This window comes from Gadus macrocephalus, chromosome 14, assembly GCF_031168955.1.
Source record: "Gadus macrocephalus chromosome 14, ASM3116895v1".
NCBI classification, from domain to species: domain Eukaryota; kingdom Metazoa; phylum Chordata; class Actinopteri; order Gadiformes; family Gadidae; genus Gadus; species Gadus macrocephalus.
In genome coordinates this window covers 8,694,930-8,712,850 of record NC_082395.1, presented here as the reverse complement: position 1 = coordinate 8,712,850, position 17,921 = coordinate 8,694,930, and the positions used below count along the sequence as shown (strand labels likewise).

Below are 17,921 nucleotides of genomic sequence, written 5' to 3'. Positions count from 1 at the left end.
ATGTGGGTTTGTGTGTGTCTGTGTGAGTGTGTGTACTGTACTATGAACAGAGGAGAGGGATTTATTCTCTGTGTGTATGTGTGCAACAGTGCCTTGTCTGGGATTATGACTCCAGAGGAAAGCATGACTTCATTGGGGAGTTCTATGCAACTTTCAGGGACATGCAGAAAATATCCAGTGGGATCAAGGTATGATTTTTTATTTATCATTCCTAATTTTTTTTGTACCATGATTCAGCATTTAAACATCATGATGCATACTTAGCGTTTTAATAAATGTAAATATATATATACACAATAATAATAAAAATACAATATATATATATATATATATGTATATGATTAAGTGTTTAAGATTAATATTAAATGTACAGTCTTCTTTCTTCTTTCCATGTCAATCTTGAAGGTGTCGTGGGATTGTGTAAATCCAAAGTACAAGCAAAAGAAAAGGAATTACAAGAACTCTGGTGTTGTCATCCTCAGCGACCTTAAGGTTAGGGCCGAACCATTCCCACGGTCGAACGGTTGATTACTACACAACAAGTCGATAGTTCGGGAACGCACAGAGATCCGCACATCTTTTCATGTTGGCTCATAAAACAGGCTCGTAAAACAGCCCGTCCAGAAATGGTTGTGTGTGGAACGAACGCCACAATGCATTCCTCAAAATGAGGACATTTGATGAAAAAAAAAAAAAGACATTTGATGGAACATGTCGCAATTGAATGAGTGATTGTCAACTGTGATCAACACAGCCACTGTGACTGCTAGAAGTGCCTGACAACGGTATGCTGTTGGTGTTTTCTTTCCCATCAGCTCCACAGAGTGTACTCCTTCTTGGACTACATCATGGGAGGATGCCAGATCCACTTTACGGTAAATCACATTAGCTAGTTTCAGCAACACGTCACCTTTGATCAGTAGGTGAGAGCAACACAGTAGGGTATCCTGTCCATCTTTCCGACTTCGCTACAGAAGGTAGAATATAACTCGATGTGTCTGTCATATATCCACAACTGGGCCGTTAACAGACTGGAAACAGTCCCACCCAGAGTTATATTATGATTAAATGTTACATTTATCTGAAACATAGACTTTTCCTCCCAGTGGGTATTTCCAGTGTATTTCTGCTTCATGTTTGATGAAAGCTATCCTGCTGGAGGCAATCTCTTGGAATGAACACAGAAATGTATTCCAACTCTGGCCCTTTACTGTTCACTCCCTGGCGATACCTCTCTCTTGCTGACTGAATTACAGAGGCAATGAATATTAATCAAGTGCACCACATGGTTCCAGGAACACACTAGCTTTTCCTTGCAGTTGCTGCCTCCCTGTGTGTGGGTGCTCTAGATATGGGTCTGTGTAGGTGTGGAACATCGCTTCACGGATATATCAGCAAATATACATGTTTTAAAAATGAATAATTAATAAAATATGATACATTGGCCTATGACTGAACTTCAACTGAACTTTGTTCAAGGATACGCTTTTACATCATATGCTGTAGCCTACTTTACTTATTTTTTTGCAATTTGCATTTCATCAGTGGACACAATTTAATGTGTGTTGTTTTGGTATTGGTATTGTCTATTTATAATATAATATAATATAATACTGTAATTGATGATAACAATATTGAATAGAAAAAGTGAGTTCTCTCCTTTTGTATTATTCATAGCTGTGATTATTGTATTCAACGTATGAATTCATATGAATTCAACAATAGTGTTGTTGCTATTATTATATTATCATTAATAATATTATTAGCACAAGTAATTGCTGGCAATTGGCTGTCAATGTGGTGAATATTGTAAACATCTAATACAATGGTTACTCATAAAAAATATGTTTTTTCAGGTAGCCATTGATTTCACAGCCTCCAATGGGGACCCCCGGAACAGTTGCTCCCTGCACTACATCAACCCCTACCAGCCCAATGAGTACCTCAAGGCCCTGATCGCAGTGGGAGAGATCTGTCAGGACTACGACAGGTTGGTCCATCGGTTGAAATCCCTCCTTCAGACGAACCATCCCCCTTTCTAACATCAAAAAACACAGAACCTGTTGAAAAGAATGGAAACATTCATGCACATTTACAAAAGCTCCCTCTTTTCTGCTCATCCTCCCTAACTGTTCAGTTCCTTATCGCTATTGTCGTTACATACGCTTTTTTTTTTTCTTACTATTTGATTTAATCCACCTGTCCTGTTGGTTTTGGTGTCTCTGTTATTTGGTCCTGTGAGTCAATTTGTAAATCGGTGGCTGACTGTTTCATTATATTAACAGACCCTTAACACAGAGGTTTTTGTCCTACGATGACGCCTCTGTGCAAAGTTGGCGACTGGTATATTAAGCCCAGCGAGACAAGATCAGTTGCCACCTCCATCTCAGCAATGTCATGTTGGAACAGTGTGAAAACAAATTAGATTTTCTCTCCAGTCATTTTGCACAGTTCACCCTCCTACAAACTAAAAACAACGTCAAGCCATAACACTGACTTCATCCCACACTATCAGTTTACCATTAGTAAATAAACTAGTATTTTCTCAACCTCTAGTTGTAATTAAACCCATAACAATAATGTGGAAACCCCAGTCGATAATGTAACAAATTTCTGAGTGCATAATATAATAACATTTTGCCTATAATTGTACAACGTATAACATTCGTTCAAGACAAATAACTCTTAAAAGCACTGCCAACATTTAAATATATTTTAACCATTCAGCGAACAAAAGGCAACCGGCCGATTATCAATCATGGGGCCACTCAATGACATGCAGAAGCGTCATCAATACACCCACTGAAGTGGTGTGAGAAATACAGACTTTCTACTCCTCATTCACATATATGGTCATTTACATTTCCTACGGAAAAAATACTACCTCAGGGGTAGTATTATTCAGGAGATTTTCAGGGTACAAATGTCAGGATATGTTGTTCACTCATACGGCCCATCAGGGGAATATCAGGACTTACACGTGTGTCCGAAAGCAGCTAGTGTGTGAGCATTTGATTGACATTATAAGATTTGGCAATTTATGGTAACGGGTAATTGTTCAATGGAAAGTGTTGTATACTATGCATGCAAATCAATTATAAATAGCTTTTACTGTTATTCAGGGCTGAAAAGTGCATTGACATTTTAAAATGCAATGCAACTACAATTAGTTGGTTGAAAATAATAATCATCATTGAGATTAAACATCTCTTCCAGTGTCCTGGCCAAGACAGGCAGCAGTAGCCTACAGTCACACATAGCCTACGCACAAAACATAAGAAAAATAAAACAACTATAACAGGCCGCAGGGGGAGGGGGGATATCAATATCGCAAGACATTTGGGGAGGCTCAAGAAGGAGGGTAATGTTAAATTTGAGCAACAAAGTGTAGTCTTGTGGTGGACTCTATAGACATAATTCACCATACTGTGTTATTGACATCTTTTCGTTCTGTGTTATAGGGATCACTGTCTCTTTAAGATCACATGACTTATTTGTTTATATTCGTCTATAATAAATATCAGTAAACCATTTCTTCATAATTAATAGTGTATCCATCATTAAACATCATAGTTTATAACGAATATCAGTATTGCATTTGTTTATAACTAATAGTATACTACCATTAGTTCATACAGGCTGCCCTAATGACTCATGGATTGGGATTTGTAGTTGACAGCTGATGCATTGAGTTATAAATGAAAGGCGGATGCTTGTTGGCAACAAAAGGATGAACATCAATTTATTTTTGACTTTTTGGCGGTATGAGAGAAAATGGCCTCTCCTTTGTGGATGTCAAACGAGGATTAGCACCCTCTGACTTTGATTTATGCACATCCTCCCATTGAATGTTACGCAAGGACTTTATTACTAATTATAGCATCGCAGATCACTCTAGAGACATTGCAATACCACGGATATCCCATGTAGCCTGGTCACGTTGCTACACTATTTCATCTCACGTGTGTGTGCATTTATATTTCCATGTAGCACCTTCATTTATGCAAACATACCTTACAATAATGGCATGTGTGGGCAGCTCTTCTATTTGTAAAGACTGCTTCTGATTCACAACCAGCTGCCACCAGAGGAAATCTCTTGTAGTAAATCAGGTGATGTGGAATTCTAGTCTCCTCTGCTGCGAGTGCATTATGGCTGGCTCTTTTCTGTGTGGGCAGAGGATCCTTTACTGTGACCAGAGCACTCTTTCCCTGGGTTCAATATGCTATTTACAATGAGCCTCTTCGAATGTGGTGTGTGCATCAAGACAGATATAGCAGTAAAACAATGCTTAAAATGGCCATCTCTAGAAGTGTGCATTACTCATTGCTATCGTGTCAAACATGATTCAAACCAGTCTGTTTTTAGAATCGATGGGACATTTGAATGTGTTCCGGCCAGCGCTCCATGTTCATGTTGCCAAATGAAACCATAGGATTATTTGTCAAATGAAGTACACTTTGAATAATGTTCATGACACTTATTACCGAAAGGCTATTAAAACCTTTTTCGCAAGCTTGGAACCAATGGGCCAAAGTATGTTGTCCAAATCATCAACATTACTAATTGATGACTAATTATTCTTTCTGACGCCTTTAGGCTTTAGGTTCCTCCTTTATCAGCAATATTAAAATTTAGATTTTGTCTGCCAAGGGAATTTCTACTTGAGGCTATCTTGCTGACTTATTCCCTAAAAAAGATGTTAAATATTTATGGCACATTTTTATTTTAACCGTAGGAATGTGAAATGAGGAAAGTCCGACTCCATGGTAGCATTTTAATGTACTCCTCTGAACAATTTCTGCTCGCTTGATACTTTAACCCACTCACTGTACTGCAGCGTTGTAGGGCTGAATTAGTGTAAGCTATGGTCCTGTTCATATAAAATCCATCATTAGGCTGAGCAGAGGGGGAACCCACACACACTGTCAGAGCTCCCTGCAGCAACCTGACTCTCATATTTACTTCCCATGGTACATTTTCTATCAACTTACCCCGGATAATATGAGAGAACGCGCTTTTATTTTGGCTTCAACGGATAGTAGACACAATAGGACGGTTTACAGAGTCACATCTTTCTAAAATAAGCTCTCTGCATGCGTTGTGTGGTGTGGCATGCGGTGGCAGCGTTGCATTGGGTATCCTTTGGAGAGCTGGGATCTGCGTGGTGATACTCCCAACAGGATTTCCTCCTACCCTGTGGAGTTCTTCTCCTGATCCTTCTTTTTAATGCTGGAGTACTAGGATTTATTCTCAAACACGAGCTGTTGTACAGAAGTACAGCTTGTGACATTGTGATATCTGACCATCCATGTAGCATTATACAACACCTAAGTAAATTACCAAACAAACACTTGAAAAAAGGATACAACACTCTATGTGTAGGGAACAGGGAATTACATGTGAGATTGTAAGGCAGGGATGTTTTTGAGACTGTGGAAAGGCAGACAAGAAGGGCTTTGTTCTTGGATAAGTGTTCATATGAATTTCTCATACATATTTTTTCATTTGATCATAGCAGAGCCATCCAAATGGTCAGTACATGCAAATGAGCAATGCACAATTATTTACAAATGATGATGGTTGCACAAGCAGCATAATGGATTTAAAATATTAAAGTGAGTTGTTTGGCGTTGTACTTGAGAATGTGTTTGTGTGTACTAATATACGTCTGTCTTCATTTGGCAAGGTTTGAATGTAATGTTAGATTAAGAATACATCAAATAATGAATCCCTCTATTTATTTCGTTGTGTTTCAGTGACAAAAGATTTTCAGCCTTGGGATTTGGAGCCCGAATTCCACCAAATTATGAGGTATATTAAGTCACCTTTTATTCTCCGGACTGTTTGCAATCTTCTCTGCATGTCTTCCCTTTTTGTTATTTTCCTTTTACATTCACACACAAGACAGTATGTTTTTAACAATCTATAATTGTATGGTCTTATTAGCATTAATATTCCCGCCAAGCTGAGACAGTTTACCAAACAGGCGTTCATGTGTGACCTATTTTCTAAATGTTCATGTCATTCTGTCAGAAAGCCCTTTTCAAGAAAATCCTGGCTCAGAAAATTATCCTGTCAAAAGATATTTTGAGGAAATAAAAATAAAACTGAAAAGGTTTGGAAAGCTTGTTGAGTTGCTTTGATTCTGAGCTTTATTCCATCATAGGTCACAGATTTAGCCTAGCTCTCTCCTCCGTACTGAAACCTTAGGAAACTCTATCACAGCCTTTTTGGATCAGAAAGGCGTTTTTCAATGAGCAGTTTTACCTCACATCTCATTTTGTCAATCACAGATGCAGAGTTGATTCAGTGTTCTGGAGAACATTACAACCATAAGTATCATTGATTAATCCGGGGGGGGGCATTGAGTCCTTTTCCTGTCAATCCGATGTTTAAACATGCCTTTATGTTCTCTTTTATTTGGATGAACGTATAGTTGTCCGGAAAAATTATTAAGTTTAGCAAGATCTGCAATAAGATGAGAAACTGCCTGGCCAACTTACCGAAGAGAAGGCCTCATACTATTGCCAAGATAACATCGTTTTATTTGACACAATAGCAGGCATTAAAATTTGCATTTTTATGACTTCATATCTTTATTTGTTTTAGTTTAAAACAAATACGTACTAAGTTAAATTAAACCACCATGGTTCTTTTTGATACATTTGCTTTTAATTCTCTCCTCTGAGTTCCCAGTTGCAATCTAGAATGGGGAACGTAATTGGGGAATTTTAGTGGTTATGAGATTTTTAAATGGGGTAGCCTCATGACAGTATAACATTCTTCTATTGACCATACTTTCCCAATGCTGATAACAGGTGTAGAATTTATATCTAATTTGAGTTTCTGATTGTATACCGCTGGCAGATATTGGACATACGCTCACTTTGCTTTGTTATTGGGAAAACCATCTGGTAATATTCTTTGCTTTAGGATTTATATCTACTTCCAGTTTCTGAAAGTATACCGCCGGCAGATATACGACATATGCTCACTTTGCTTTGTTATTGGGAAAACTATCTGGTGATATATTCTTCGCTTTGCATTCTTTCAACTTTACAGGTTTCCCATGACTTTGCTATTAATTTCAACCCTGAAGATGATGAATGTGAAGGTAAGTAGACACATTTCCAGAACTTGTACAGTATGATATTCATGTATATATTGCTCAACTAATCAGACCACTAGTTTATCTACCTAGATGTGTCTTGTATTTTGGCATTTATGGATGCTGTGCCCCTATCGACCAGAGATCCAAGGGGTGGTTGAGGCTTACCAGAACTGCCTTCCCAAGATCCAGCTCTACGGGCCCACCAACGTGTCTCCCATCATCAGCCGGATAGCCAAGCTCGCTGCAGGGGAGGGGACCATTAAAGATGCTTCGGTAGGTCTCTTTTCATACTCTCTTACGAGGGAGAGAGAGATGTAGCTGATGATATGATAGGACATTATTGCCATGGCCCTGATTTTCATACTTTTTTCTCCCCAGAGTAATCCACTCTCTGTTGCTTTTAGAGAACAGAATAGTTTGCTCTAATGAAAGCCACGGTATCTGAAAGGTTTGTGTGTTGGCGTTAGGTCCATTAAACGGTGGATGCAGTGGCAATATTTCCCCTCATGCTTTATTTACATCCTCTATTAATGCCCTAGGAATCACTTCAGGAAAGGCAGGAGGAATAGGATAGCTACATACTGTAGCTGCTGTTTTTTATGGATGAGCATCTCCCATTATTTTGTTTACTTTCTCTGTTGTGGTTTCTTGAATGTATTGTTTTTATGTATTATGAAAATCTGGTAGCACTTTAGAACACCTGGGAATTTGGCAATGATAAAAGTGTAAGTAGTAAAAATTTAGAATGTAATGTATCAAGCAAAGCTAGATGATTTTCAAACTATGTGTTGATAACGCTTTGTTAACACTTAGCAATGCTGCAATTCATGATTATTTCAGGTAGTTAGAAAGCATTAGTCAAGTCTTTTGTATGAGCTCATCTAAAGTCAGGACTATCTATGGCATGGCTTACTGCTTGTTAATGTAATTTCTTGGTACTAAGACTAAACTAATGCTTTATAACTACCTGAACTTATCATGATTGCAGCATTATTTAGTGTTTAAAAAGCATTATTAACGCATTTTAAATAGTTTGTAAATCATTAACTTAAGCTTTATAAATTATCTTATGAACCATAAGATAATTTTAGTATCTTATCATCCTTAGACCTTAGATCCTCAGTCTAAGGATGAAGGATGAAGTCCATGGTGACTTTGCTTAAAATGCTTTAAGATCCTAAATTGTAACTACTACTACTAACTAATTAATACTAACTACAGTAACTGTTATTGGGACAATAGATATTCACCGAACCAAACAAGAAGACTGTGTGGACACCCTTCTTATTAATATGCCTATAAATCTGTGGCAACTCTTTAAGTTGAACTAGGGCCTGAAAGCCTCTGACATCCTTTTGTGTAGTATTTCACTTTGTAGCGGCTGTTAAAGGTGACATATTATAGCACCAGGTGTGAGTCAAACTCACACCTGGTGGTATAGTATGTCCCCTTTAAAATCCCACTGTCTAGGGGTAGTGTAGGAGGCATAATTCTGCCAGGCTTACAGCTGACCTGGCTAATTTGGTTCTGTTCTGACAATGGGGGGAATCCCAGATATGGCCAAAACATCTCCCAGAAAGCAAACAGTCATTGAAACTATGTTAAATCAACATTCCGTTGTCAACATTAAATTATTGTTGGAAAAAACGGATGGCTTATTTTAGAAAAGTTTTGAGATGTAACATTTAGAATTCAGCCTTGAATGGCCAATGGCGTAACTTAAAGGAGTATTTCACCGGTGGAGGCATGAATATGTATTGAAATTGGGTCCTATATGTAGTCGAATAATAAAATAAAATTCTAATTTGGTGCCGTCTTGACCGAGAAAAGGCAGAAAGTGACTTTTTGGCGCTTGTGGATTGAAGACAACAACTCCCACCATGCAACACGATGCCCAGCTTCGCTGGCCACTCCCGCTTATCTATATCTCCGCCTATCGGACACCTCGCTGTTCCATCTACCAAGCTGATACCGAAAGGCTGCTTGAAAATCATTTCACACAACATTTCTAGTGAAGAGTATTAGTTGGTGAACTCAGTGAATTAGTCCTCGTTTGTATTTCTTTCGAAATGGTGAACTTTTGCATGGTGCCATCTTCTATGTCAGATCCAGTACCTTCCGCCATTGTACTTCAGTTTTATCAACAGCCTCTGTTAGCCTAGCTTCAGACGCTGTGGATGTTAGTTTCTGCTGGTGAAGTCCCACCCACTGGCACTGCTCTAATAGGTCTGTAGCATCAGTGGGTCCCACCCCCTATAGAGGGGTGGGACTAGTGCTTATAGTCTTACGAGAATCCTCCCCTCTTACACTTCCTATTTACTTCTACGCAAAAATTGTCATATTGCGTCATCTTAAACAGGAAGTGTTGGAGATCGATATGGATCTCTCCAGTCTCCAGAAAATAAGGGAATGATGCACGACCATTCAAAAATATGAGTGGGTTTCTAACGATACAAAACTTAATGGAAATGGGTGAAGTTTCCCTTTAATTACTGGGGCCTGGCAACGCCGGCGAGTGGTTTCTCCATGCATCTAGGGACTGTTTGCAAGAGAAAGCAGCAGAATCTTAATTTGCAATAACCTTGTGATAGCTGGAAGAAAAAACATCTATCTTTCTCAACTACCTAGAAAACTGCCTTGAACATTAAGGCATCCATAAATGAGCAACTAATAACAAAATTAACCTTTGACTTTGCATTCAAACACTTTTTAGTAGTATTCCTATTCCCAAGAAAATCGTCTAGATTTTATAGGGGAGGGGGGGGCATGCCCCCCGATCCCCCTAGAGAGTTCAGTTTCCATCCATCAAAGTCACTAAAAATGATATTGGAAACCATGAAAAGCCAAGCCCTCAGCAACGCAATAGCAGTGCACGGAATGCAGGGTTCCAATTGATTACAATGACAAAATAGCGACTCACAGCTTTTAATCGTTTCGGGGTTGATCTGGGCCTCATTAATGCCCTGAAGTTGCAGTTCTTGTAAAAAAAAAAAAAAGTCAAATGAATGTCCATTTATGTTCCTTTAGGAATGTATATGGTGGATCATTATTTTGGGATGGGTTCATACGAAAGCAAATGCCTTATTTATTCATGAATTAACTTTATATTCATCTCCCTTAAATTAAACATTATGTGCTGAATGCTGATGCATAATGAGATGCCAGGGAGTTTGATTCCCCTTCATACACAATAGGCGCGTTCCGACTGAGGGACTTCTTGGAAGTGTTTTGGCTACGCCCACTCTGTAGCGGCTACCTAACGCTCAAAACAGGCCGACGTAGCAAGGCGGTAACAGAGAAAGTGTCGCTGTGTTAATGAATTTACATCAGCGAAATGTAATGCAACCTCTTAGACAAGGGCAAATGGTAAGCCTGTTCTTCTGTATGTTAGGATCAGTGTTGGGAGTAACGCGTTACAAAAGTAATGTGATTACTGTAATGTATTACTTTTTGCTGTAATGCGCTAATGTAAGGCATTACAAAAAAAAGAAGGTAATATTTTACTCGATACAAATCTCAGTAACGCGCGTTACTGCTAGAGGAGAAGATGACAGCAGCAGGAGAATCGGACTCTACATTTGCGAGATGGGTATGCTACTGTAGCCGAGCGTTCTGGGTTCGCCTATACTATAGTATTATAGAAAACAATGAACGGCACCGGAGACGAGATAGTGTGTTCCGCAGCCAACTCCGCTTCACTTTAATCTCAGACACACCCACACAACACATCAGCCGTAACACTTCCCCGAACTTCCCCCCTACGGCAAATCACGAGGGACACACCTCCTTTTCCAAACTAAACACAGAACAGTCTGTTACACTACAATTGAATCCAAAGCTGCGCCACTGGATTCCGTCTCACTGCCCAAGTTAGACTGCCCGAGTGGTTGAAGGGGGGGGGGGGGGCTATGGCTATGGCTATGGCCATAGCCATTATGTAGGTCTAGCTATGTCATTCATTATGCTATGAATTCTATGTGAAAGAAAGAAAATAAAGGGATAGAAATATAAAAAAGCTTTGTCCTGCGATGGTGAACAACCTTGATGGCTTGGCTTCTGATATCTTCATTAATTACATCTTTAATAGTTACATAGTCGGGCCAGACACAGGTGTACCTGATGATGCTAATTATTGGCACTGGCGTTCCCAGAGACCCTTAATCAACTTAATGAGCTACACTTGTTTTCATTCCAACTATTCTAACTAACTGTGATAAAGGAATAAAACTGACATTGATATCACTTAAAAACTTTATATCCATGAAAGGAAATGATGCAGTGTAATTTAAGAGACTCACGTCAATTAATCAAATTTCCCCAAGACTTATCAATTGTGCTTGCTGAAGTTCCGATAAATTAGAAAATCTAATTAAAACCTCCCATAAACTGACTGGATTATATACGCCTGTTTTTTTATTAACGTTCAACTTGTTTTCACCCTAGGCGCCGCTCTGTTTCATATTACAACCTTTTAGCTGCAACAGCCGAGCCATTTTGGTCTCTTGCCAAGACTTCTTATGGAAACTGACCTGGAGACACTGGAGACAAAGATCAATCCTGTTATCACATTAGATATCATATGTGTATTTATTGTATTACATAGTAACACAATCTTAAAAGAATAAATAAAAAAATCGGCCCCATATGACATCACTAGTGGGAGTGTCTACCAGCCTACCCAGTGGACTGAAGTAAACCTTGCTCATCTATCCAGCACAGATCTAGATAGACACACCCACTAGTGATGTCATATGGGGCAGATTTTCGAAACGGCTTGTAAGGCTAATCACACTCACACCTGGTGGTATAATATGTCCTCTTTAAAAAGTTCCACTCAATTGAAATCCATTGTGGAAACTTAAGGAGCTTGTTATTAAAGGGCTGTACCGCCGTTCCTTGGACGTCACATTTTTATGTCACATTATTATAATAATATACCAATTTTTATATTGGATTTCTTCATTCAGGAAACATTAATCAACCGGGAGGTGCCAACGATGTAAGTGACAAAAAATACTGAGTGGGCTGTTCTTCTTCCTCCCAACAGCGGTACCACATTCTGCTCATCCTGACAGACGGCGTGGTGACCGACATGGCGGACACACGCGAGGCCATCGTGCGCGCCTCCTACCAGCCCCTGTCCATCATCATCGTCGGCGTGGGCAACGCAGACTTCACAGACATGCAGATCTTGGACGGAGACGACGGGGTCCTGCGCTCGCCAAAGGGAGAGCCGGTCCTTAGGGACATTGTTCAGTTTGTGCCCTTCAGGGACTTCAAAACGGTTTGTTTCTTTCTCACTTCCACCACACTCTGGGTCTTTCGCGTCATCTACTTATTTCTCACCGGCTCTACCGCTGCATGCTGGGGGTCGGTGCTTTCACATGGCAACAGACACAAATACAGACGGAGAGAGGAGCCTTTTCACAGCTCTCCAAAGAAAATGCTCTTTTTCTTTTTTCCCCACATAGTTATCCTTGTGGTATTTTATGGACAGCATGGCTTACGGCACGTGTTCAGGGAACTCATAGACAGGCTGTGCTTTCAAAGAGCAAACACAGAGCATTTGCATGCCTCGGCAATGCTGCAGATGGGTGTAATGTGCTGGATGAGGTCCAGAGGATAAATAATGCATCATAAATGTGTTGCATGCATTTAAAGGCTGCCTCTAACATTGGGCTTATCCATGATGCATTGAAGAGCACATCTTTTTGGATTTTGGATTTCATTCTTCCAACTGACCTACATTAAAGATTTAGAATTGGAGCCATTTTTACGTGCCTGTCATGTATATGAAAAACTATTAGCTATTAACTACTAAACTGCATTATGAGAATGCCTGGTCAATCTCACATTTTTACAGATGATAATTAAAACAGAGATTAGGCCCTAATTAGACCATGATCCCCATAAAACAAAAGAACGGATCCAGCTCTTGCTAATGTGCCCTCAGCTTTTGCCAGTCGCACTGCACCCTACTGCAGATCGCTCGTCTCGCCCCCCGAGCGTCAAAACCTCTGCACTCAAGTTCTCTTTGTTTAATTGCGGCCATGTGTGGCTCCAGCTCAAGTGTTTGGGAGTGTTTCTGAACTTGTAGCCGTTCTCTCTCGTCGCAGGCTTCCCCGGCGGCGCTAGCCAAATGCGTGTTGGCAGAGGTTCCCAAGCAAGTGGTGGAGTACTACAGCCACAGGGCCATCTCCCCCATGAGTCCTGGGAGGGGCCCCTCACCGCCCGCACTCAGCCCCCTCACCAGCATCCCGACTGAATGAACACGCCCACTACGCCAGCATTGTCCCCGGAGACGTCAGCATTAGCGAGGGGCTTGACGAGCGTCGTGTCTCAAGGGCAAGGAACACGTCTTTGAGATTGTGACTGTTTGATTTATTTTCATTCCTCCAAAGGTGATAAAACAACAGATCTTCATTCCGTTCCCCCTACTCAAACTGGATTGTTTTCTTTTGTTTCCCAGCAGCATGCTGACGCTTGGCTCATCTCATGTTTTGTATTGGATGCATGCAGGCCGTTCTCCTTGGTAACGATGAACTAGGAACGCAGTGACGACACGCTTGTCACACAGCTGTCCACTGCATCCCTTAAAGGTGCTGTAGGTAAGGTCTCACTATCTTAAGGGTCATTAGTTAGAAATGCCATTGTCAACCGTTGGCTATTAGTGAAGGAAAGGTGCAGAAAGAATATCTATTTTCAGTTGAGTACGCCTGCCTCTGAATGAGCCAATCAGGACATCTCTTCCCTGATTGGTTCAGGGAATCCATCTTGCTTGTCAATCTCAGCTGCGTGAATGCAAAATAAACTGAGAAATATAGGGAGGGAGCGGAAAGAGAGGGTGTTTTTTTTGGTGGTTCATTTTCAAAAACATGCGCTCTACCGCTCTCTTCTGCTGTCTCACTTTACAATGCTCACATCTTACCTACAGCAGTTTGAACTGCAGCTTTAATTGCTTGTTTCATGGCTTACGTTCATCATTTTATACAATATCTTCCAAAGTGTCTTTATCTTCGTATTACAATTTGTATGCTCACTGTACACTGCTTAGGACAACTCACCACTGGGGGACTACAGGGGAATGAATGCATTAGATGGATATAAATTAATTCAATGGAGAGAGATGAATAAGATGGATGGAAGCAATAGATGGATCAACAGTATTGCACATTCTAGCTATTGTTGCTGGTGAAATAGTGTGAAATTACAATGTTCTTCCTTTCTTTATGATTAGCTATTACTATGCTCTATATTCACCATTAAGTTGATGTCTGCAATGTCATTGGTGCCTAATACATTTCCTGAATATGTAATTAATGTGAATATAGTTCCACAATTTGCATTATCTTTCAGTTTGCTATAGCCTAGGTGTATGTTATCTTGCAACTTAAAACAAATAAATGGAAGTTCTCAATGTTGTGGCCAATGAACAAGTGATCCTCAAATTGATAATTTGAGGCTATATATATGTTTATATATAAGTATATATTATAAGCCATAAATGTTCCATTAAATGAATATCAAGCAACCTGGTGGTTCGGATCAGAAGAGTCATGTACCTTTGTACCTATGATTATCTTTATCCAAGCAAGCATTACCACGACATGTTTTCATTCTGCCACTTGGTGGGAATGCCTCTGAATGAAGATTTAGAGTAAAGCCCGGATTGGACAAAGTGAGAGGATAAATCAACATGGTTCTGCAGCATGTAAGACCTATTTGCTTTAAAAAATCAACATGTACTTGTTGTGTCTGCAGATGGGAAAATAGTGTCCTATGGTGTTATGCATTACGATTTTCTCCTATCTATATATTGTTATTCCTTTCGCTGAATGATCTCACTGCATGTTACTTAATCTGCTGCGCTGTGGAAGTCGATGATTTAAATATGATTGGATATAATAATATAATGACTTTCAAAATGGGAAAGGGGCTCATCTTTACCGGGTTTTATGTATGTAGCATGTAACCTGTCAAAAAAAAAAAAGTTTTTTTGAGTATTTATCCAACTGTTTGAAGAAAGATAAAACAGCTATTTTTTTCATTATTCCCATCAACCAGGAATCAAAAAGTTCATGTGTCAGAAAAATGAATGTCAATTAGGGTCCCAATCACCACACAACTCTGTCCAAGGCAGTTCTCTTCGGTGCCTGCTACTTATCACCATTTCAATTACAATTTTCTGTGACTGAAACACCTTGTCTGTTTTTATTTGTTCCTACATATAGTAAGGTACATGTTTGCAACATTTTCAAACTGCATCTTTCTAATTCAACCATCTTTCTAATTCAATTACCATTGTTGGTAATGTGGTATAAGCGGAATAAACCACTCTGGGAAATAATTTACTTAGTGGTTAGCAACCTAAGGTGTTTTGAGCCCAACAATGTCCGATGTTGTAAAAATGATGGAACATTATTCCTCACACTAACAGGTTTGTGTGCATGGCCTGGACACTTCCTACACTATTCGGATCAAGTAATTATCTTGCCAAGTATTTGGCATTTGGAGGTATACCTTAAGATTTAACCAACCTTCCCAATACCGCGGGGCTATTGACAGTATTTAGATTCAGCTAAAGGCAACTACAGCTTGGCTGGTGTTTGGATATCCTTTGAACTGCAAAAACATATTGAGAGCTGTCTGCCTCAGTGGGACACGGGCTGGCCTCCATCTATTCAGCTGGAGCACATCTGAAGCTATTCTCTGTTAGACTATCTGAATGGAAATGATTTCAGATGGACTTTGATCACACACAACAAGCACAGCATCATCTGACAGGAGTGTGTGTGTGTGTGTGTGTGTGTGTGTGTGTGTGTGTGTGTGTGTGTGTGTGTGTGTGTGTGTGTGTGTGTGTGTGTGTGTGTGTGTGTGTGTGTGTGTGTGTGTGTGTGTGTGTGTGTGTGTGTGTGTGTGTTTGTTTGTTGGGGGAGGTCACATGAATGAGATTTCTTTGTAGGAATAATATTTGTCAAAGGCATTGTTATAGTTATGTTGATTACATGGCTCACCCCCTCTGTATCTGTACAATGAATAATTTGTTTTTGCATATGAAATGTTTTTTTCTGATGCATTATTTTTTTTGAAATTGAAAAATACGAGATAAGGTGACTCCAGGGTCCCTAGAGTAAAGTAGTATGGTAGATCTACATGACAATAATAGGATGTTGGTGGATTGCTCCTTCTTTCAAGGGTCAGGGAGGCATACTGTGCAGCATTTAACCTATTGTCTGTTTTATTGACATTGACTATAGTTAAAGATACACCGCGCCCCAGAAACACAATAATTACACATTATGTGTAACCCATTATGCTCTTGGTGTTATGTATTACTATAAAGAAAGTGGCACCTTTCTTTTAAACACCTGCTTGATCATTTCGAAAAAAGTGTCTACCCTTATTTTTTTGTACTCTTGCTTGGTGACAAATCGACAGACTTCCAAGAACCAACAGAACCTTTTTAGATTCAACTCTATAAGTTTAGACATAAGCGCAAACAAACAACGCCAACTTTAATGTTTTTTTTTCTCCTTGGAATTTCATGAATGCTAAATTGGATTAAAGGTCATGGGGTCAAATAGGGTTACAGCTGCCTACCAGTAATGAGTAGGTCCAAAAGCACATTTCACTATCTTTTTTTAATTTAATTAATTGTAATATTTTTATCTTCACCCTTTTTTGTGTTTTGTGTTGATGTTATTTTATGTATTCGGGAAAGCGAATGAATAACTTACCGAGGTTATTGGAATGCTGTAGCAGTTATTCTTGCTTATGAATAAATGCTTAAATGCCAAAGTTAACTATCAGCAAAGTGTTGGGTAGTTTAACCCTATGCATCCCTTCTATATCGTCAGGACACGATTATTTTGGTGTTCCCTATTTGTATATACAATAGCGTGCTACAAAAACCAAAGACAACTAGTCAGACTATTAAATCTTCTGATCTGCTCTTGCACAATTTTCGATAGCATAGCCGAAAACCGATGATTCACTTGAAAGCACTTTGTATTCCCTCATCTATTGTTGATCAACATGGTTTGTTTATTTTTTAACAGCAGTTCCCCTTTCTGAAGGTAATATTTCAGATCTACGTCTGGTGGATGCAACTTAAACTGTAGCCTACTCAATAAGTTGATAACATCGTGTTTCCACCATAAGTATTTTATTGCATGTTTTGCTTTGTTGTTGACCTGTTTGTGCAGTCATATTTCTTCATGCGTGCTCTTGATTGACATTCAGGTACATAACACATATATTTAAATGCAGCTCTGCAAACTTTATTTCCTTTGAAAGAATCTCTTCCATAGCCAAATTAGATAATTTTGGTGACACATAACATGAAGTGTATAATTATTGAATTCATTAATTAGTGTTCGATATGGCCAGCTCTGACTCAAAGAGTAATTACTTATGGCAAATGTTGCCCATATCTCTGGACCTCATATCTCTGGACCAAGAAATGTTACATTTTATCATTAAATATGTTTGTAAATCCAAAAAAATTATATAACTGAACGATTCCTATTTAATGGCGGAAATTAGGCTATGGGCTTTGTGCTCGTTTGGCCATGCTAGCAGGCCAAACATGTGACTACTTCATTCCATGCACACCCATCAAAAAAAGGGTTTGAGCCTACTCGTGAATTCCATCAGAGCGCTTCATCCATTTAACAGCCATTGTTGAGCTGGCTGAATAGTTTCCATGGTGACAACAACACGAATGGGAAGATAGACCTTCATTCTAATCCTTTATACCAGGATGCAGGATGTGGTGGAGAGAGAGGCTGGCAGAGTTAGCTATCAT

General features: G+C 39.4%; 1 protein-coding gene across 5 annotated transcripts in view; it reads left to right on the top strand.

Annotated features, from left to right (window-relative positions):
• The window catches only part of cpne7 (copine VII), a 26,366-nt gene extending 10,324 nt beyond the window's left edge, over nt 1-16,042 (top strand). For all 5 annotated transcript variants that reach the window (XM_060071889.1, XM_060071886.1, XM_060071887.1 and 2 more), the window contains exons 8-16: nt 90-188; nt 406-492; nt 816-875; nt 1,857-1,990; nt 5,760-5,814; nt 7,066-7,117; nt 7,254-7,387; nt 12,162-12,398; nt 13,231-16,042. In XM_060071889.1, coding sequence (XP_059927872.1) covers nt 90-188; nt 406-492; nt 816-875; nt 1,857-1,990; nt 5,760-5,814; nt 7,066-7,117; nt 7,254-7,387; nt 12,162-12,398; nt 13,231-13,383 — 1,011 coding nt within the window. In that variant the 3' untranslated portion in view covers nt 13,384-16,042. The remainder of the gene's footprint in view (nt 1-89; nt 189-405; nt 493-815; nt 876-1,856; nt 1,991-5,759; nt 5,815-7,065; nt 7,118-7,253; nt 7,388-12,161; nt 12,399-13,230) is intronic.
• Nucleotides 16,043-17,921: the final 1,879 nt, after the last annotated feature.